The sequence below is a fragment of the Argiope bruennichi genome, chromosome 3 (genome assembly GCF_947563725.1).
Source record: "Argiope bruennichi chromosome 3, qqArgBrue1.1, whole genome shotgun sequence".
Taxonomy (NCBI): domain Eukaryota; kingdom Metazoa; phylum Arthropoda; class Arachnida; order Araneae; family Araneidae; genus Argiope; species Argiope bruennichi.
Genome location: NC_079153.1, coordinates 24,726,583 through 24,750,290, shown reverse-complemented (window position 1 = coordinate 24,750,290; position 23,708 = coordinate 24,726,583). Strand labels below are relative to the sequence as shown.

Below are 23,708 nucleotides of genomic sequence, written 5' to 3'. Positions count from 1 at the left end.
TAGCTTCTGAACTTACTTTGAATTTTTTTTATTTGTAAAATAAAATGAGGTAATATCAGGTAACTAGCAGTACTTCAAAACTTTCTAAAATTATCTAAATCCTTACTAGTTTAAAATTCGATCCTTCGTGCTTTTAGATTTATGCAATCAACGAATCGAACTTTAAACTAAAGAAGTATTCTCTCCCCAGCTTTCTTGTGCATTTCTAGAATATGAGGCATTTGCTGCTTCTTAGTACAATGCAGAAAACTAAGTATGGATTTTGATTTTATCTTTTATAATAATTTTATACGAATTTAAATTTTGATGGCAAGACCACGTGCCATGCATCAAATATCGCCATTTTTACTTTCCCGAATACGAATTATAGAAGAAGTATTGTAATCCTCAAAAAATTCGAACATTAGATTGTGTTGAATATCCATGTTCCCTAAATTCGAAAAACGTATTTTTGGCATTATATACGTATTTCTATGAACAAAAAATTCGAACACTAGATTGTGTTGAATAGCCATGTTCCCTAAATCCGAAAAACGTATTTTTGGCATTATATATGTCTTTCTATGAACAAAAAATTCGAACACTAGATTGTGTTGAATAACCATGTTCCCTAAATTCGAAAAACGTATTTTTGGCATTATCTATGTCTTTCTATGAACAAAAAATTCGAACACTAGATTGTGTTGAATAGCCATGTTCCCTAAATCCGAAAAACGTATTTTTGGCATTATATATGTCTTTCTATGAACAAAAAATTCGAACACTAGATTGTGTTGAATATCCATGTTCCCTAAATTCGAAAAACGTATTTTTGGGATTATATATGTCTTTCTATGAGCAAAAAATTCGAACACTAGATTGTGTTGAATATCCATGTTCCCTAAATCCGAAAAACGTATTTTTGGCATTATATATGTCTTTCTATGAACAAAAAATTCGAACACTAGATTGTGTTGAATATCCATGTTCCCTAAATTCGAAAAACGTATTTTTGGGATTATATATGTCTTTCTATGAGCAAAAAATTCGAACACTAGATTGTGTTGAATATCCATGTTCCCTAAATTCGAAAAACGTATTTTTGGGATTATATATGTCTTTCTATGAACAAAAAATTCGAACACTAGATTGTGTTGAATATCCATGTTCCCTAAATTCGAAAAACGTATTTTTGGGATTATATATGTCTTTCTATGAGCAAAAAATTCGAACACTAGATTGTGTTGAATAGCCATGTTCCCTAAATCCGAAAAACGTATTTTTGGCATTATATATGTCTTTCTATGAGCAAAAAATTCGAACACTAGATTGTGTTGAATAGCCATGTTCCCTAAATTCGAAAAACGTATTTTTGGCATTATATATGTCTTTCTATGAACAAAAAATTCGAACACTAGATTGTGTTGAATAGCCATGTTCCCTAAATTCGAAAAACGTATTTTTGGCATTATATATGTCTTTCTATGAGCAAAACATTCGAACACTAGATTGTGTTGAATAGCCATGTTCCCTAAATTCGAAAAACGTATTTTTGGCATTATATATGTCTTTTTATGAACAAAAAATTCGAACACTAGATTGTGTTGAATAGCCATGTTCCCTAAATTCGAAAAACGTATTTTTGGCATTATCTATGTCTTTCTATGAACAAAAAATTCGAACACTAGATTGTGTTGAATAGCCATGTTCCCTAAATCCGAAAAACGTATTTTTGGCATTATATATGTCTTTCTATGAACAAAAAATTTGAACACTAGATTGTGTTGAATATCCATGTTCCCTAAATTCGAAAAACGTATTTTGGCATTATATATGTCTTTCTTTGAACAAAAAATTCGAACACTAGATTGTGTTGAATATCCATGTTCCCTAAATTCGAAAAACGTATTTTTGGCATTATATATGTCTTTCTATGAACAAAAAATTCGAACACTAGATTGTGTTGAATAGCCATGTTCCCTAAATCCGAAAAACGTATTTTTGGCATTATATATGTCTTTCTATGAACAAAAAATTCGAACACTAGATTGTGTTGAATAGCCATGTTCCCTAAATCCGAAAAACGTATTTTTGGCATTATATATGTCTTTCTATGAACAAAAAATTTGAACACTAGATTGTGTTGAATAGCCATGTTCCCTAAATCCGAAAAACGTATTTTTTGCATTATATATGTCTTTCTATGAACAAAAAATTCGAACACTAGATTGTGTTGAATAGCCATGTTCCCTAAATCCGAAAAACGTATTTTTGGCATTATATATGTCTTTCTATGAACAAAAAATTCGAACACTAGATTGTGTTGAATAGCCATGTTCCCTAAATCCGAAAAACGTATTTTTGGCATTATATATGTCTTTCTATGAACAAAAAATTCGAACACTAGATTGTGTTGAATAGCCATGTTCCCTAAATCCGAAAAACGTATTTTTGGCATTATATATGTCTTTCTATGAACAAAAAATTCGAACACTAGATTGTGTTGAATAGCCATGTTCCCTAAATCCGAAAAACGTATTTTTGGCATTATATATGTCTTTCTATGAACAAAAAATTCGAACACTAGATTGTGTTGAATAGCCATGTTCCCTAAATCCGAAAAACGTATTTTTGGCATTATATATGTCTTTCTATGAACAAAAAATTCGAACACTAAATTGTGTTGAATAGCCATGTTCCCTAAATTCGAAAAACGTATTTTTGGCATTATATATGTCTTTCTTTGAACAAAAAATTCGAACACTAGATTGTGTTGAATATCCATGTTCCCTAAATTCGAAAAACGTATTTTTTGGATTATCTATGTCTTTCTATGAACAAAAAATTCGAACACTAGATTGTGTTGAATAGCCATGTTCCCTAAATCCGAAAAACGTATTTTTGGCATTATATATGTCTTTCTATGAACAAAAAATTCGAACACTAGATTGTGTTGAATAGCCATGTTCCCTAAATCCGAAAAACGTATTTTTGGCATTATATATGTCTTTCTATGAACAAAAAATTCGAACACTAGATTGTGTTGAATAGCCATGTTCCCTAAATCCGAAAAACGTATTTTTGGCATTATATATGTCTTTCTATGAACAAAAAATTCGAACACTAAATTGTGTTGAATAGCCATGTTCCCTAAATTCGAAAAACGTATTTTTGGCATTATATATGTCTTTCTTTGAACAAAAAATTCGAACACTAGATTGTGTTGAATATCCATGTTCCCTAAATTCGAAAAACGTATTTTTTGGATTATCTATGTCTTTCTATGAACAAAAAATTCGAACACTAGATTGTGTTGAATAGCCATGTTCCCTAAATCCGAAAAACGTATTTTTGGCATTATATATGTCTTTCTTTGAACAAAAAATTCGAACACTAGATTGTGTTGAATATCCATGTTCCCTAAATTCGAAAAACGTATTTTTGGGATTATATATGTCTTTCTATGAACAAAAAATTCGAACACTAGATTGTGTTGAATATCCATGTTCCCTAAATTCGAAAAACGTATTTTTGGCATTATATATGTCTTTCTATGAACAAAAAATTCGAACACTAGATTGTGTTGAATATCCATGTTCCCTAAATTCGAAAAACGTATTTTTGGCATTATATATGTCTTTCTATGAACAAAAAATTCGAACACTAGATTGTGTTGAATAGCCATGTTCCCTAAATCCGAAAAACGTATTTTTGGGATTATATATGTCTTTCTATGAACAAAATAACTCAACACCGCTTTGGGATATATAGATGAAGTTTGCTTTTAAAGTTTGAATGAAATATATTTACGGATGTCTGTCTGGCTTGTTGAGTACAAGAAATCTCAATAACTAGAAAATACAAAACGCTAGGTAAATAAAATTTGGTATACCGGTTTAGCATCTAAAATATACATTCGTGTGGAATTTTGAACCAAATTTGTCAAATGGTTGAGCATCTGTCGATCTGTACTTTCACATGCATGTAAACACAATTCATAAACGCAATGACTTAATTAAAATCGGTAGTTTATCTCGTGATTACAATTGTAGTTACAAGATCACCAACCAAGGTTTACAAGGCTACCTAACCTTCTTAATCAAAGTTTATAAGGTAACAACAATTACAACTGAACAGCATGTCAGTTTTTGGTATCTTTTTTCCGAAATAGGTCAATTTTTGAATCGGTTCGCGTAAAGTCGATAAAAATGCATATTCTCCCGATTAATTCTACAAAAAGACAACCAAAATGCATATTATCACGATTAATTCTGCAAAAAGACATCCAAAATGCATAGTCTCACGATCAATTCTGCAAAAAGACAGCCAAAATGCATATTCCCACAATTAATTCTGCAAAAAGACAACCAAAATGCATTTTCTCATGATTTATACTGCAAAAAGACAACCAAAATGAATATTCTCCCGATTAATTCTGCAAAAAGACAACCAAAATGCATATTCTCACGATTAATTCTTCAAAAATACTAAATTTACGCGAAATATCTATATTTCATAACCATCTTTCATCAACGCCTTGCAAAATATTAGCGGTCATAGCCAAGTTCCATAATTGATGTAGGAGAAGGGGAATAGAAAATTATGGAAAAGTATTCGAAAAAATTTCAGGGAGGCACTCTTAGTAATTGAATTAACGTCTTCAACGCAAAGATATCTATAGACCATCAAACAAGCAACCTATTTACCGACTTTTATCCAAAATATAATATTTAAATGAATATAATCTTAATTATAATATTATACGCTGAATTTTATTTATCAAGTTTGTTTGTGCTTTCTAGTTACCTTTTCTATAAGGACATATGTAGATGAAGATGTAGACGTACTGCTGATACATTTATCGTGTTCTCAGGCAAACAATTTTTTTCAACTTATGATGGTTTCACTTGTAAAACTCATCGAAATAAGAGCTTAATTTCTTTAACATTACTTCATCGACGTGTACTTCGTTTACGACAAAATAAAAAGGTTATGAGGTACTTTTGAGAAAAGAGATAAACGATTTTCTTATAGAATTGCAAAACTAATATATTGTATATATTTCCTACTTTTAAAATTTAATGGTGAAGTTCCATCTATAGAATTTTGTGAATATGTATTTTCAGAGTCAATTAACTAGAAACTTTTCGTAGTAGAATTTGTTAACTGAAAATCAGGTTTGCTGTGAACCTTGAAAATTCGGTAAATACATATTTAGAAGCTCTTCCTTTTTGAAACTACGTTTATTCTCACAGTTGGCTTCAATGTCGAATTCAACCGTGGGTAATCACGATTTCATTGATGGTATTTGGTAAGTCCCTATTTGATCATTGAAGGCTCCCAGATTAGAAATTCAATTCAACCAATGAATCACCATGTAATCGAACTGGTGCACGCTAAATCCGTCTACGCCCAATGCCCTATAGCTGGTGTGAAGTAGAAGATACTAGCTCAGACATCATTCTCGTCATTTGGCAATGATTCAAAATTTCGAACATTATCCAAAAATAGCCCTACTACTGTTTCAAAATGGATGTTATTGTAATAAATTTAACCGATGTTCGATTTTTCCTTTACAGGAGCAGGCGGACACCGAGTGGAAGTTCGCCCGCTGCAAGCTCTGGATGAGCTGCTTCGAAGACGGTGGGACGGTGCCCCCTCCACTCAACATCATCCCCACCCCCAAGAGCGTTTACTATTTCCTCCGCTGGATCTTTCGCAAGTTCCACTCGAATTCGCGAGCTGCCCGCAAGGAACATCTCAGGACCATTAGGGTAATTAATTCCCATGCTTCAGAATGGAGTGGTTGTCAACATCATTATGACATAGAATTAACTTGATAAATTATAATTTAAAACTGGGTTGTGTGACAATTTTACTATCTTAATTTAAGTCATAGTTGATTCTTCTTTAATGTGCGTTTAAAAAGTTTTTTTTTTTTCTTTTTCCTCTGTCTTGTATTCAATTATGCCGTTTTATTTATTATGCACTATATTATCTAACTAGACAAATTAGTTTAAACTGCAAACAAGGTAGTTTTAAGTATTTTAAAATAGTAAAAACATCAACAAACAAATTTATTTTAGTTTCAAAGTTTTTAGTACTTCAAAACTATGCTTAATTCAAATTTCAAACAAATCGAATTGGAGGAATGTTTTATTTTTAATTTTATCCCTATGCTGGGAATTCTTTTTTAAATTTCTAAAAATGAGTTTTCTGTATTTCATATTTTTACAGCTCAAACTTATAAATGAAGAAAAATTTATGCTTTTAATCATAAATTATTTTGTAAATATATTCATCTTATTTGGTTAAATTCTTTGAGGATGGATATAAAAATTTGAGGAATCATTTTCATTTTTAATTTTCAAAATGTTAATGGTACTTTTTAATATTCAAACTTTTCTCTTAATTATTTTTTAAATTTTGTCTTTTTATTTTATACTTTGAGATTATATACTTCTATTATATACTTACAAAATCAGATTTCATTCGGTTATGTTGTAATAAAGTGTACTGCCATTTGAAATAAAGGAATATATTAATTTAATCTATGTTTATGAAAGGAATGCGTATTTGTTTATATTTTATACAAATCAAGTTTTACTACGAATTATTACTAGACGTGCTGTTTAAAATAAGAGGAACATCACTGTCAACTTTTCAAATTCCAAAATTTAGTTAAATAAATTTATTAAAAAGGATGGAAACTTTAAGTGCCTTTAAGTTACATTTTCCAAAACTATTATCTCAAAATAAAGTAATTTTTACACTGTTTTAAAACTCAAAAAATTAATACTTATATTTATAGTAATACTTATAGTAATTTCATATTTAAAATAATTCTCTAATTTTAATAAATATTTTTAATTTAATTTGATAAGCAATATATAATAAAATCGGGTTAAAAATTTAGTCCTTTTAAGCCTTAACTCCGAAATAAGATTATAAGATCTGTAATATAATAGATTGATTCGTCAAATTTATATTTAAATGAAGCTAGAAAACCCTGCTTCATGATAAATAAGCTATAGCATAGGTTACACAATATTATTTAATATTGTAGAACAATATTGTTTAATATTATACAATATTCTATAATATACATACGCTATTATGGTCCAAAGGACTTCCATTACAAATATAAATATTTTAGTTTATCTTCTTGTGATTTCAATTTATTTTTACTTAGCTATAAAACTAAAATAACGAACATTAAAAATTTGCATTTCATCTTTTTGATGTTTCAACTAAATTTAACTAATAAGTTGATTTTAAACATTTCGCACAAAACTTTTCAGTGTGAGATTTAATTGGAAATATATATCACTTAGTTTCATCGTCAGAAATCTTGATTACAACATAAATCTAAAAGAATATACTATCAATATACGATTGAATAACATCAACAGTGATTTCTAATTGTGTTCCATCCATTTAGTCGTCGATTCTGAGCTGCGGTAGTATAACAAAACTCAACAACAAATTCTAAACAGTCCAATTTTATTTTATTTATTTTCTTTTGATGATGATATGAAAGTCAAGCGATGCTACTGTTCATGTGATATGTGAGACATCATGGTTTTTAATCCTTTCCTAATCATATTTGTCATCTTTGCCTTTATACACAGGTTTAGAACAAAATTCTTTTAAAACGAGACGAGGTGAAGGTGTAAATGGGCTATGTAATCCATAGCTTTTATGATATTGTTTATTTGTACAAAAATTATCTGGTTATAACTGAAACGTAATTCAAAATATTAAGCTTCCGTCCATTAGTTTCAATCACTTCTGGGCAAGTTCCAATAATAAACCTCTCTGGGTTTTCTAATAAAATGCAGATAGATCATTGAACTATAAACGCGTAATTTCTTCTGAACAATACCACGCGTCGCCAATTTTTGGACAATCTTGTGTCAATTTGCTTTAAGCTCTTATCTCATCGATGCGGTTGAAATTCAGAAACGATACTAGAAATGAATATTTATAATTCTTTGTTTATCACAAAGAGAGACAAAAATAGTTAAATATTAACTTTTGATAACATTTAGTCCCTGCTTTGAAAAAGATTAAATATACCAAACTTTTCACATTTTACACATGTTTTCAAAAATAACATGTATTCTTCAGTACTAATATCTCAGGAATAGCACCTACTCTTTCGCATTAACGTTTCATAAATGGCACTTACTCTTCGGCATTATAATGTCTCAGGAATAGCACCAACTTTTCAGCATTAATGTCTCAGGAATAGCACCTGTTCTTTGATATTGATGTCTCACTGAAGGCACCTACTCTTTGGCATTAATGTCTTAAGAATAGCACCTATTTTTCGCATTAATGTCTTAAAATTGTACATATTCTTCAGTACTTTAGTCCCTGCTTTGAAAAAGATTAAATATACCAAACTTTTCACATTTTACACATGTTTTCAAAAATAGCACGTATTCTTCAGTACTAATATCTCAGGAATAACACCAAATCATCGGCATTAACGTTTCGTTAATGACACTTACTCTTCGGCATTATAATGTCTCAGGAATAGTAGTATCAACTTTTCGGCATTAATTGTCTCAAGAATAGCACCTATTCTTCGGCATAAAGATTGTATACTGTACAAATATCATTGATGGTGTACTGTATGGAAGACGAATGTTGCAACATTAAAAAAATATTAAAAAACCGACTATGGAAAAGCTGGCAATCTTTACAAATTATAAAAAATAATTTAAAAAAACTTCTTTTCTGTATTTTAAAAATGGAAATCGCTGTTTGAATACAATGGAAAACAAATATTCTTTATGAATATAAAACAGAAATATAGAAGACGGAGTTATAATGAAATTCTAAGCATGTCCTTAAAACTCCGATTCCGGATTGTGATAAAAGTATTTATATTTTCGCCTCGTGAAGGTTTTTTAAAAAAATTTTATTCTTTTCACATTTATATAGGATTTTTATTGTTTTTCTTTTCTTTTCAGAAACGTGCGAAACAAGCCAGTGAAAGAGACTTTCAATATCAAGTAAGCTTTTGATTGTCTGATGCCATAGATTTATTTTGTAGCTTCTGGTCATTAGCATTTGATATCTTACTTGTACCTATTTTTTCTCTTAACAAGTTTCATTAATCACGAGGTAAAAACTGGAAACAGAACATTTTTTCGGCGCAATACTGAGAAAAAGAATTTTAATGATTTATTCATTAAAAAAAACCTTTCGTCTCTTGCATTTTATTATTTTAATGCTGCTATTTCCTATATTGCATAAGTGTATTTCTGGGTTAAATTTTTTGTTTTAATTGAAAAAAATGAATCTAAAACACAAACTCGATTTTCAGATACTATTATCTGCATGCCAGGAATAAATTGCCAAAAACCTCATGAAGGATCACACACGAGAGTCAGTAAAAAGGCTAAATGCACGCCAAAGGTTAATATTTCATAACTTCTGTATGTCAATGCTTTGAAAAATATTCTTTAGGTTAATACCTTTATTAAAGATTTTGCGAGAAAGTTTTAGGAAGACCACTCACGCTGATTCATTAAAGCGAATTGCTTAAAATTCTTGTGATAGAATTAAATATGTTTTAGACCTTATATGTAACATGTTATTATTAACTCGACCTTATATGAAAATATTTTGACTTGTAATATATCTCTGGGTTAAAACCTTTATTAGAAAGTTTGTGGGAAAGTTTTAGGAGACCATTTCTGCTGATTCATTAAAGCGAATTGCTTAAAATTCTTGTGATAGAATGTATAACATTTCAAATCTTATATACAATTGAAAATATTTCGACATGTATTATTTGAGACATGTATTATACATGTATTATTTGAGACATGTATTATACATGTATTATTTGAGACATGTATTATACATGTATTATTTGAGACATGTATTAATTGAGACATGTATTATACATGTATTATTTGAGACATGTATTAATTGAGACCTTATACACAACTAAAAATATTTCGGCATGTATTATACATGTATTATTTGAAACGTATTATACATGTATTAATTGAGACCTTATATACAACTGAAAATATTTCGACATGTATTATACATGTATTATTCGAGACATGTATTATACATTTATTAATTGATACCTTATATACAACTAAAATATTTCGACATGTATTATACATGTATTAATTCAGACCTTATAAATAACTAAAAATATTTCGACAAATATTATACATGTATTATTTGAGACCTTATATACAAATGAAAAATTTTCGACATGTATTATTTGAGATCTTATATACAACTGAAAATATTTCGACATGTATTATACATGTATTAATTGAGACCTTATATACAACTGAAAATATTTCGACATGTATTATACATGTATTAATTGAGACCTTATATACAACTGAAAATATTTCGACATGTATTATACATGTATTAATTGAGACCTTATATACAACTGAAAATATTTTGACATGTATTATTTGATACCTTATATACAACTGAAGATATTTCGACATGTATTATACAAGACACTAGCATGCACAGCTGTTATTTGTTAAGATCAAATCTTTCAAGATGTTCACAGCTGAGTCCAGTTATTTATCAGGTTTGTGACCACGTATCAGAACGTCAAAATGTGGTCAATAACATTTGAAATAAACAGAATTATTTTACATAGCATTGATCAAAAGCAGCGAAATAACCAAAAAAAAGTATATGACTCTGAAATAGTTGAGAATTCAAATAAAATATATTGGAATTTAATGGAAAAAGAAAGCGTAGCATCAAATAGATTTTCTTCTGCGCGAAACTCTCATAAATTTCTTCTTTCTCAAAACCTAGAAACTCCCCCCTCCCCACCAAGGTACAAGAGATATTCCTGGAAACGTTTAAAAATCAAATTTTCTATAAAAGGCCACAGCCAAAGTAAAAAGTCTCGAGAGAACCTTAAAACTAAAAGAATCTTTCCGCAAATCATAGCGAAGACGCGTTCTTTTGAGTATTGTGATGTAAATCCTTTTCGCTTCGCCCTGAACAAAGAGACAGCCGCTGTTCGGATGTTTTATTCATAGACATCAAGAGAGCCGGCTCGCTATTCATGGGAATTGATGATTCGCCGCAGGTTTTGTTGACGGAAAGATAATCCGTCTAAATTTCCGAGCTTCTTTGTACGACTCAAAATGTAACTCCTCTTTCCTGCGAGGTTATTCTTTAGGTATCACTGCGATTTGTATCAACATGAGATTCTTTCGAACCTGCAGTTGTTTTGAAAAGAAACATAATGTTATAAAATATAGCACTTGTATTATTCAAATTAGAATAAGCAGAATTGAAAAATGACTCACATTTGCACACAATGATTCACATTCTTCGAATTAGAATAAGTAGAATTAAAAATGACTCCTATTTGCAGTGTTGTTATAAGTTTAATGCTAGTTGATTTCTATGCCATGATAAAATGTAGCATTTGTACTGTTCAAATTAGAATAAGCAGAATTTAAAATGACTCACATTTGCACACAATGACTCACATTCTTCGAATTAGAATAAGTAGAATTAAAAATGACTCCTATTTTCAGTGTTGTAAATTTAATGCTAGCTGATTTCTATGCCATGATAAAATGTAGCACTTGTGCTGTTCGAATTAGAATAAGCAGAATTAAAAATGACTCTCATTTGCACGCAATGACTTACATTCTTCGAATTAGAATAAGTAGAATTAAAAATGACTCCTATTTGTAGTGTTATTATAAATTTAATGCTAGTTGATTTCTATGCCATGATAAAATATAGCACTTGTGCTGTTCAAATTAGAATAAGTAGAATTAAAAAGGACTCACATTTGGATTGTTATCATAAATTTAATGCTAGTTGATTTCTATATTATGCTATAGCATTCAAAAAGTTTAGGAACTTTTTTTATTACGAAATAATGAAAAAAGATAAAACATATTATGTATTTCCTTTGAAATAACTAACTTACGTTATCGCTCATTTTTGGCCATCTCTCTTACAAAGATGTGAAACAAAAGAACAAAAGTTTTCCTTTTCACCTCGTCCGGCGTCTCCGTCGATTTACTTTTTCGGAACTTGATAATAGCTGCTCCTTAATTAACTTTTTCCTTCGGGGAAAGCTTAAATTTAGTGAAATAAAGGGAATAAGTTAATTACTTACAGGAAATTGATGGCAAGAACTTCATAACTAACTTGTGCTGTTACTCATTTTTTGGTCATCTCTCTCACAAAGATGTGAATACGGATCACAAGCCTTCTTTTGCCATCTCGTTCAGTGCCTCTGTCAATGTACTTCTTCCGAACTTGAGAATAGTTCCCCTTAACTAAATTTTTCATTCGGAGAAAAATCTCACATGGAGCGAAATGAAGGGAATAAGGTGATTGCATAAGTACATGAATATGATGACAAGAACTTCATAACTAACTTGTATTGTTACTCATTTTTTGGTCATCTCTCTCACAAAGATGTGAATGCAGATTACAAGTTTTTTTTTGCCACCTCATTCAGTGCCTCTGTCGATGTACTTCTTCCGAACTTGAGAACAGTTGTCCCTTAATTAACTTTTTTTATTCGGGATATTTCAATCAAGAGAAATCAAGAGAATACGTTTATTACACAAGTATTGGAATATGATGACAGGAACTTCATAACTAACTTGTCCTATTACTCATTTTTGATTATCGTTCTTACAAAGAGGTGAGTACACATTAAAAGACTTCTTTTGCCACCTCGTTCAGTGTCTCTGTTGATGTACTTTTTCGGAACTCGAGAATAGTTGTCTCTTAATTAATTTTTTTAATTTTTCGAAAGCTCACATGGAGCGAAATCAAAGGAAAAAATTAATAATGTAAGTACTGGAATTTAATGACGTGAAGAATCTGCGTCCTACTACGATAGCATCCACTACTTGACTGTCTTCGCGAAGGGCAATTTTCAGTGTTTTTGATCTCGAGCTGTACGCATTTGAGATTGAAAAAAAAAATTGTAATCGCCAGAAGTGATTGAGGTGCTTGATGATAAATATACTATCTTCTCTTCACCTCCAAATAAAGTTATGGATTCTGGGTGTCCTGATTTTTATTTTCAAAATTCCTTACCTGAGCGATTTGAACGTGGTAATATAGTAAAATAGACTGAGTATGCATTTGGAAATGTTTTTTTTTTCAATCGACTCAAACAAGCCGCCTCGTTCAGCACCTCTGTATATATGTACTATTTTGAAATTTCAGAATAGTTTCCTCTTAAATTAACTTTTTGGTTCGAAGGAAGCTTACATGGAGCAAAATATAGGGAATAAACTAATTACGTAAGTACCAGAATTTAATAACAGGAAATATCTACGTCTTAATACGATAGCCCCTAATACTTGACTGTTCCCCCGTTGGGAAGTTTTCAATACTTTTGATTTTCAACTGTACGTATTTGAGCTTGAAGAAACCAATTGTAATCGCCAGAGGTAATTTCTTTCTTCAGATGTTCATGTGCTTAGTGATATATATACTCTCTCCTCTTCACCTTCGAATAAAGTTGTGGATCTTGGGTGTCCTAATTTTTATTTTGAGTCCCTCACGAAAATATACTGAGTATGCATTTTGGACAGATTTGTTTCAACCAAATCAAATAAAATTTCATATAGAGATACAATTTTTATTCATAGTTACGATACCAAACATCAATATCAAGGTTATTGATTAGATGGGATTAATACTTTTAATACAATTAAAACACATCTGGTCGTTTAAGGCGATTAATATGAAATTACATTTTTTCAGGCTTACTCCGTTTAACTGATTATTAAATCCTGAAAATATTAAAATATTGTTTTGCAGTTTGAAATTCCTAACTATACAAATTTTCAGAACTTCAATGCATCAAGTAATGAATGACGAATCAATTCGAAAATTTTTTCATCACTATCAAATTAATTAATTTGTTATCTTTTGCATGAATTGCCTGTGATTCACAACTACTTTCTAATTAGATGACCTTCTACCTTACCACAGTTAAGAAACAGCAATGAAGTGGCCATCTAAGTAGATGGATGGTCCAAATCACAAGTTCCAATTATTGCAACGAAAGCATTAAAAGACTGTAACAAACGATTCCATGAATTGTTTATCCAACTGTAATTCATAATTCAATATCCAATGAAATCCTTTTTGTAGAACATCATGCGAAATTTGGTGAGGCGGTACGTGACAGAAGAGCAGCGCAAGGCGGACAACCAAGGAGTGACAGAGGATGATGTGAATGAGATAAAACAGGATATCTCATCCTTCCGATACGAGCTCACCGAGATCCTACAGAACAGTGGATTCAACACCTCCGCTTCCAAAGGACAAACACAGAGTAAGACTGTCCTGTCATATTTATATATTTTGTACTAAAAGCATGTTTTTATGCAAGATGGAGCCGAAATCACTTTACTATTAAAATTTAGCAGCATTATATATATTTATATTCTTTCAAATAAATCATTCGACGACTGAATTAAAATGTCAATAAATAATTAAAAATTTTTGGTTCCATTTTTTTTTAATTTTATATCAGGATATTTCTAAAGTCTGGATTAACATTAAAAATCAGGTTATTGCCAGTTGGTAAATTGTTTTATCCTAAGTAATTTATTACTTCACTACTGATAAAATAAATTGGAAACGATGGGATGAATATGTTCAAGTTTTTGTGACAAAAAGAAATCTAATTTCAATTCAAAAATGCCTTTCATGCAAGCTTATATCTTACTATTTCCATTTGCTTGCAGAAAATTTTTAAAAAATGCGAAGATTCTTAATAATATAAAAAACGCTAAAGCTTTGGTATGCTGCTGTCTGAGAAATATACCATGACAAAACATGAAAAACAACACAGAAACGTAAAACGAACGAATAAAAAGGAAAAAACTTGTGCTTGACCTAAAACAACTTCCTAATGATTGGCCCAATCTCCTTTCTTCTTACGCATAAATTGCGGTAGAAAATGGGTTATAGATTATTTTCCCCAAGCAGCGATTAAATTAAAAGAGTTTCGAGGTTATTTAGTCGATAAAAATCGAGAAGATATTACATTTTCTTTGATATACCATTCCTGTAAAATTCAAAGCATCGGTTTCCCAAGCGGAGTTTTATCATCCGACAAAATTGATGGTTACTGTGTGAAGCAAACCGCAAAATGACGGTTTAGTTTTAAACTATTCGAAATTATTTCATTTTTTTCATTTTTGTAATTTATTTTATCTTATATGGAAAATTTTGATACTTTTTGGATGAAGGATTTTTGAAATAGCATTTTAACTCATGTGAATTTGTAGCTTAAACTTCAGTGTAATCACATTTAAGAACTATTTTAAAATATAATATAGTACTACTAATATTTTAACTTTCGATGAAATATTATTTTGAATTATTGGATGCAGATTTTTTGTATACCAACTACATTATACTGATATATCAGTAATAATACAGATAATAATACATACTACAGATATACTAGTAATAATACAGATATACCAGTAATAATACAGATATACCAGTAATAATACAGATATACCAGTAATAATACAGATATACCAGTAATAATACAGATATACCAGTAATAATACAGATAATAATACATACTACAGATATACTAGTAATAATACAGATATACCAGTAATAATACAGATATACCAGTAATAATACAGATATACCAGTAATAATATAGATATACCAGTAATAATACAGATATACCAGTAATAATACAGATAATAATACATACTACAGATATACTAGTAATAATACAGATATACCAGTAATAATACAGATATACCAGTAATAATACAGATAATAATACATACTACAGATATACCAGTAATAATACAGATATACCAGTAATAATACAGATATACCAGTAATAATATAGATATACCAGTAATAATACAGATATACCAGTAATAATACAGATATACCAGTAATAATATAGATATACCAGTAATAATACAGATATACCAGTAATAATACAGATATACCAGTAATAATACAGATATACCAGTAATAATACAGATAATAATACATACTACAGATATACTAGTAATAATACAGATATACCAGTAATAATACAGATATACCAGTAATAATACAGATATACCAGTAATAATACAGATATACCAGTAATAATACAGATAATAATACATACTACAGATATACTAGTAATAATACAGATATACCAGTAATAATACAGATATACCAGTAATAATACAGATATACCAGTAATAATATAGATATACCAGTAATAATATAGATATACCAGCTACATAAATTTATTTCATGAAAATCTAAATGTTATGTACTTGCAACATAACATTTTCCTTGGCATTTTTCTTTTGGAAATGACTAATTTATTCAGAATGACATGAAGAAATTTATTCGGAATGACATGAAGGGTATTTATGTGACATATCTGTTTTAAATAACTTTGAAATTATCTGACTTTCGATTATTTTATTTAATATTTTTTTTAATTCGGATGTCTCCCCTCATATGCCATTCTAGACATTACATCCTTTTTCACGTTTCTAAATTTAAATAATTTTAAAAGACTATGAGCATAGCCATAAGATACTGTGACATATAAACCGCTTATCAATAAGGTATAGATGCCCAGAGAGCAATGGAAACAAAATGTTAGTGTATTTATGCTGTCTAGTACTTTATTAACATAAAATATTCAGTAGGATAGTTAGTACGATATCCTTACGATATTGACGGACATTCAGAATGCTAAAACAAAATCGTGACGATACTATATAACAATAACTTGTGCAAACTGGGCCGAAGCCATTTATAATTTTTAAACCGCTTAAGACGGCAGGGCTAATTAATCATGATATACCTTGGGCTCCGATAAGTCTCGTTACGCCTCTGAGAAAGAAAAAAAATTAATTATTTGAAAAAAAAAGAAAAGAAAAAACATCTTGGAAGAAAATTAATTTTTTGTAATTTTTATTTTTTATTTCCTAAGTAATAAAAAGAGATTTCCCATAAATAATTATGTATCGAACTACATTTTCGAGTGCTTAAAATAAATTTATGAATTTGGTTTTCTTTCTTCATAAATTCAGTTATTTATTCATTGCTTCTTTGATAACTTTGACTGATATATATCCTTCATAATTCTCTGTTTTCTTTAAGAATCCGGGGGAAAGAAAGGCCGGCAGAAAGAGAGACGCCTGATGAAGGGGTTCGACATCGGCCTTGTCGAGAGTTCGATTCAGACCACCCCAGAGGCCAGCGTCGACGATACTAATCACGGCCGACACTCCCCTCCCGGTGCAAAACTGGCGAAAATCGCAAGGCTCGCTACCCGAAAGAAGAAGCAGGGTCGCTGGGGCCATCTCGTGGAGGCCACGCGGCACGCCAGGGCTGCTTTCTCCAGGAGTCGATCCGAGGACTCTCTCAGCAGCAACGGGTCCAGCCCCAATGGATCCAGCTGCAGCAGTGGCAATGGAGGAGAAAATAGTCCTCAAGTGGAATTACCCGTCATCAAGAGATCTTTGTTCGCGCGAAAACTTGGTAACCTGGCTCTCAGCACGTCCAAACTAAGGCTGGCCTTTATGGATTCGGATAAGTCCAGCATGGAAGGCCCAAAAAATCGTGTGGCAGACTCCAGTGCAGACAGGACTCAAGCCCAGAGAACTGTGAGTGCGCCATTTGGCCAGTGGCTGAGCACGTCCATGGACCATTTGGCCAAGAGAGCGTCGCCAAATCTCAGTCGGCAGCAATGTCTGACACCTGCTAGGAGCCTCTCCCCTATTCCTAGTTGTGCGAGTTCCAATGTGCCTACTCCCAGGAGTTCCATTACAGGACAGCCAGACCCAGTTGGGTCGCAGAAAGATTCTGCACCTGGCAGTCCAGCCCCGCAAGAGAAAATGGGCCGGGAGTATGGCATTGAAACTGTGACTTATCCATCCACGGCTGGGTGGATATGAAAAACCTAGCAATAACTACTCGCTAGTCCAAAACACAAAAACCGGTGCTTGAACTCTTGTGCTATTTATTAATTGCGGAGTTAGAATATGGAAATGAATTCTCCATTACAATGGTAGTTATTTTATATGGGAATCTATTGAACCGATTGTAGAATTCGCGATCTTCATATTTCATATATTGGACTAAACTTTGTAAGGAAAAGTATTTAAAGGGGAAAAAAACTAATGTTCATGGAAGAAAAGCATAAAACATTTTATTATTCATGAGATTACATATCCAAACGTAATTCGCGTCATGTACAATGTTTTATGCGATTGCATTTATTTGTCTAGACTATGGTAAAATAAGTATTTATTAAATCAAAATTTGCATGGACATTTTTTTTTACAAAGTTCTATGTAATTTCCGTTTTTAATTTTTTTCCAAATTAACTTCTTGTGTCGAAAATGTACGAAATGATTTAGCAGTTAATTGCTTTTTGTGATGATAGTCAAGCACTGTTCAATGAATTGCATGATAGTTTCTGTTAATTTATCATTGATGTTTCTGAAATTGATATTACCATGCTAATTTATTCATCTTATCATACCTCAACATGTTAATATTATCAACAATTTCATTATCTTACTTCGATTATTTTGCAATAGATAGCATAAAAATTCATAACCATGCATTTCTGACAACTATTACAATTTTTAATTGTATTAAATATTACAAAACATATTCTTTTAATTTTTATTAAAATGGCAAATGCTGGGAAGTAATTTCATAAGTTAATTGCTCCATTAATTTCAAACATCAATTGCTAAAATTTCTTAAAATTAATTTTTATTGTTTTACAAACAGAAATTAACTTTTTAATTTAAATTTTATTAAAAATTAATATATAATTTTTTAGAACAAATCAGTTTGTTGTTTTGATTTTACTAGAACATTTACAAATTATTTAGAATGTTCATTATCTTTTTTTTTTAACTAACTGATTGGTCATATTGATTTTTAAAAATTTTTAGATTGTCACAAATTAATTAGCCAGTAATCTTGTAATTTTACTAAACAGTGAAATTTCATTATAATACTTATTTGATTTTATATTAAAATCGCTCGTCAAATTATCCTGTAGGGAATGATCAATAACTACTGGAAGTCAGAATGCTACGAAGTACAAAATGCAGAATTAGATTTACTTTCGTATTATGAAAATCTTCCTTTTATAAACAAAGGTGTACTGAGGAATGCGGCAAGCTTGGATTCCACCAAGGCCACAAGTATGAAAAGAGGGGATTGCAAAAGTTTATTATTAAGAAGTATAAGCATGTTATAACCGCTGTGTAAATATAAAATAGAATTAAAATACAAGCCCTTTGTAACTAATTAAAAATTACAGTTATATGAAAAAAACTTTAAGAAAAAATGGGCAATTCTTAATTTATTTACTACAAAGACATATTTAATTTATTGCGCGCATTATTTTTTATAAATATACTTCAGTAAAGTATTATTTTTCAAGAATAACTATGTATTAGAGATGATACATTGATACGTCTGCCGGGGGGGGGGGGTAATTTGATCTTGACTCGACTCTGTTTATAAATAGAATTTCAAAATGAATTTCTGTAATGTACATTGATTGTTGTATTTTATCAACCCATCATGAATTTTGCGTAAAAAATAGTGGTTGCGCATCATATTTCTGAACTAGAAATTTTCTTGCAAGAAATTTTAAAAACTTGGTAAAAATTATTTGTAATAAAAAAAATTGTTTTATTTTTACCTCTTACTGTCCTTAATAATCGCTGTGTTCGAATCAATATATTTATAATTCTTGATAGTTTTTCTAAGTACATACCGTTTCGAAAATAAAACATAGAAACGCAAACGTTTCCTAAAACATTTCAAAATTAATCTATGAAGCTAAAAATAATAACATCAAGTCTTTAAAATTGCTTCATTTGAATATCGTAACACGGTTATCTGCAAAAAAAAAACTTGTTTCTTTCCTTTTATCAAACGAATATCCTTCATTTTAAAATTATGACATTAATAACGGAAAATGCAAACTTAAGTCGAAAATATTGTTTTAATATATGTAAATATATTTTATAATGCAGCTACTTATCAATTTTTTGAATACAAATTGTAATTAAACTGTCAATTGCTGACGTAGTTTTCGCTGATTACTTATGAAAACCGTTTTGTTTTTGTGCAGTGAATAGGCTGCTGCATATTTATTAAGATAACCAGCAACATGATATGGTCACGTTTTGCAATGAAATAAAGAAAAAGCTAAATGTTTGTCACAGAGACATTTCAATAAATTTTATAAAATGAAAATAAAATAGTTCTGTAATTAGTAATTTGTTGAACATTGGTAGTTTCAAAGGATTGCATTTAGTGTTTAAAATTAGTTGTGAATAAAATAGACAAAAAGTTATAAAAACAATAATTTTTTTCGAGATTTTTAAGTACTTTTAAAATTCACAATGTGTCAACAATTAAAATATAAACACTAATGCTTTTTATAATAAATAGAGATGATGTTTAAAAAAATATTTGAAAGAAAAAAAATTTCGCTGAAATTTTAGTTTTAATTATTGAGATATACGCGAGCGTACACGCACACATATAATATATATTAAAGTAATAAAATAAGGGAAAAAACTGCTAGATTAATTTTATTCTAGTTTATTTTTTATGTTTATTATTATTATTTTATAGTTTATAAGTTCCTGCTTCATTACTGCCTGAATCTAAAAAAAAAAGGTGTGAATATTTTCTCTATCTATGTCTGCATAATTCAGATTATAGGAAATCTTTAAAAATAAATTTTATCTAATAAGGAAGGCGTAGTGCTTCAAAAATGTTTAAAAATTATACTATTCCGACTTTTCATTTGCATTTAGAATATAATTATTCGACTCATGGTGAATCGTCCATTAAATCTACAGAGCTCAAAATCCCTAAAATCACTTTAAAGGCTCTCTTTCTCTTTCTCGTGTTCAAATCTCCCTGGTTATTTTTCCATATTAAAAATTAATAAAAATTAAAAAAGAAGAAGAAGAAATGAATCAATGCGTAAGACAAGCCAGTTCGAGCTGTTTGAGGATTTGCTCCATTAGGCAACAAAATTCGCTTACTGCGCAATAATTGCGCAGTAGCAGAAGGAATAAACTAAATATTCATCTCATTGAATTTACCAGTGTTTGGCCTACTGGCCTACTACTAGCACACTGCCAAATGAGTGGATTCCTTTTATTTCCCACCCTTTCTTCGCAAGGCTCTCTTGATTAAGTTCCCGTCTAAGATGTTTTTATTAATCAACAAAAATATCTTAAATTATAATATACTGCAAGTTGTAATATAACAGAAATTACTTGATTTACATTTGATTCATGTAATTCGGCTTTCTGCTTTAAATATTCGCACACAGCCTCAAAGATCAGATCCTTCCTAAGAATTCACCTTGGAATGAGTCTAACAAAAGCTCACTAAATTAAAACAAAAAAAAATATCTTTTCTTAAATGACTCACCTAAAAAAGTAATGGAAAAATGACATAGCGGCTTAATTAATAAGAAATATAAACAGGAAAAGGAAAATAAGAGATTTAAGAAAAAAATGTCCAACGAAGAAGACAATGAAAAAAGAAGAACCAAATAGAAGAGTTTAAACTAAAATACTTCTAAAAAAAGAAAAATGATTTTTCTCTAAAAAATTTTGGCGATTGCTAATTCTAAAAACGAAAAATAATTTTTCTCTAGTTTGAGGAGATCTATGCAGCAACTCTGATAATATATTGCTGAATATTGCATTACACTAATCTTCCGTTTTGAAGCATTATTTTGGGCAGTTCACATAATTTTGAACAACATTCAGATGACGAGAATAGCGCCTGAGTTGGAACCTCGTTTTTAAATTTTCGTCCCACCCCCATTGGAAATATGTTTGGCTCCGATTCAATTGACTTACACCAGACCAGATTACACGATTGTTCTTCTGTGAAATCAGATCTCAAACAATGGATGCTCCGGCTTCGAACCCAAGACATTAAAAATAAGTCACTGCGGCCTGCGATTCTCAGGAAAGAAAGTCGGTTCAATGCGTAATCTGTAAAGCTGGAGTATAAAATCTGGGTGATAGGAAACAGTCTATCTTGCTTCGAAGATTGACTGTTTCAATGTAGTTCTTATGCAATCTAACTTTTATGCTGATTGGCTTGGTAATGTTTTCTATATTTTACAGTAAATCACGTAATAACAATTATTATTACTATGCTAAATAATAAATATCAAATGTCTTTCACATTTTAATTGATAAAATAATGGAAAGAAAAAATAATTCTAAAAATTACTGCTTTTATTATTTCAACTTGTCCATGTCTGTTACAACTTGTCCTGTATCCGGTGCAAGTTGTAACAGATATTGACAACTACCTAATAAGTTTTGAAAAGAAATTATGGTACTAAAATCAATAAAATTTTTAGATGCTTTAATTCATCATTAATGCTCAAATTATTAGATGCTTATTATGAAAGAATAGTTAAGCTATAAAAAAAGTGGTTGCAATGAAGGAATCGAAATATATTTAAAAATATAAACATTTTTCCAAATTCTGTTACAACCAACTCGATCTCCCTAACTTCAAATTTATTTTCAGCGTTGTTTTTTTATTTCATTTTAAATATAAATAAATAAAATAATGAAAAGATAAAATAATTCTAAAAATTGCTGTTTTTATTATTACAACTCTCCCATGTCCTATATCCGGGGCAAGTTGTAACAGACATTGACAACGTGCCTAATAAGTTTGAAAAGAAATTCTGGTATTAAAATGAATAAAAATATTAGATGCTTTAATTTATCATTAATGCTCAATAAAATTATAAGATGCCTTTTTTATGCTTATTATGAAAGAACAGTTAAGCAATAAAAAAGTAGCTGTAATGAAGAAATCGCAAATATATTAAAAAATGTAAACATTTTTCCAAATTCTGTTACAACTAACTCGGTCTCCCTAGCTTCAAATTTATTTTCAATGTTTTTTTTTAAATTTCATTTTAAATATAAATAAATAAAATAATGGAAAGATAAAATAATTCAAAAAATTGCTGTTTTTATTATTAAAACTTGTCCATGTCTGTTACAACTTGTCCTATATCCAGAGCAAGTTATAACAGATATCGACAACGTGCTTAGTACGTTTTAAAATAAAATTCTGGTACTAAATTCAATAAAATTATTAGATGCTTTAATTCATCAATAATGTTCAATAAAATTATTAGATGCCTTTTAGATGCTTATTATGAAAGAACAGTTAAGCTATAATAAAAGCAGTTGTAATGGAGGAATCGCAAATTATATTTAAAAATATAAACATTTTTTACAAACTCTGTTACAACCAACTCGGCCTCCCTTACTTCAAATTTATTTTCACTCTTTTCTTTATTTCATTTAAAAATAAGTTAATTGAATTTATTAAAAAGGAAACTCAAGGAAAAGTAGAAAACATAATAATATATGAATTCAATATCTTTTCTCTTGAAAATTTTTTTTTCTACCTAGAGAAACCTTTTAGTAGTAATTGATTTCAACATCGATTCTTCGAACTAATTTCCTTTCTTAATTACACATTCAGATGACTCTTGGCATGTACGATTACTTTTTGCAACTTTAAATATGGCTGGCAAACGTTTCTAAAGCTTAAAAAAACCTTAAATTCAATTGACTCTGTCATCAAAATTAACCTCACTAATCTTATTAAGTATG

The 23,708-nt window shown here is 29.9% G+C and overlaps 1 protein-coding gene across 1 annotated transcript in view; it reads left to right on the top strand.

Moving 5' to 3' along the window:
* LOC129962784 (transient receptor potential-gamma protein-like) overlaps positions 1-18,529 on the top strand; it is an 84,709-nt gene extending 66,180 nt beyond the window's left edge. The window contains exons 11-14 of the mRNA XM_056076779.1: positions 5,559-5,753; positions 8,961-9,002; positions 14,143-14,326; positions 17,146-18,529. Of these exons, the coding sequence (XP_055932754.1) occupies positions 5,559-5,753; positions 8,961-9,002; positions 14,143-14,326; positions 17,146-17,942 (1,218 nt within the window). The 3' untranslated portion in view covers positions 17,943-18,529. The remainder of the gene's footprint in view (positions 1-5,558; positions 5,754-8,960; positions 9,003-14,142; positions 14,327-17,145) is intronic.
* Positions 18,530-23,708: the final 5,179 nt, after the last annotated feature.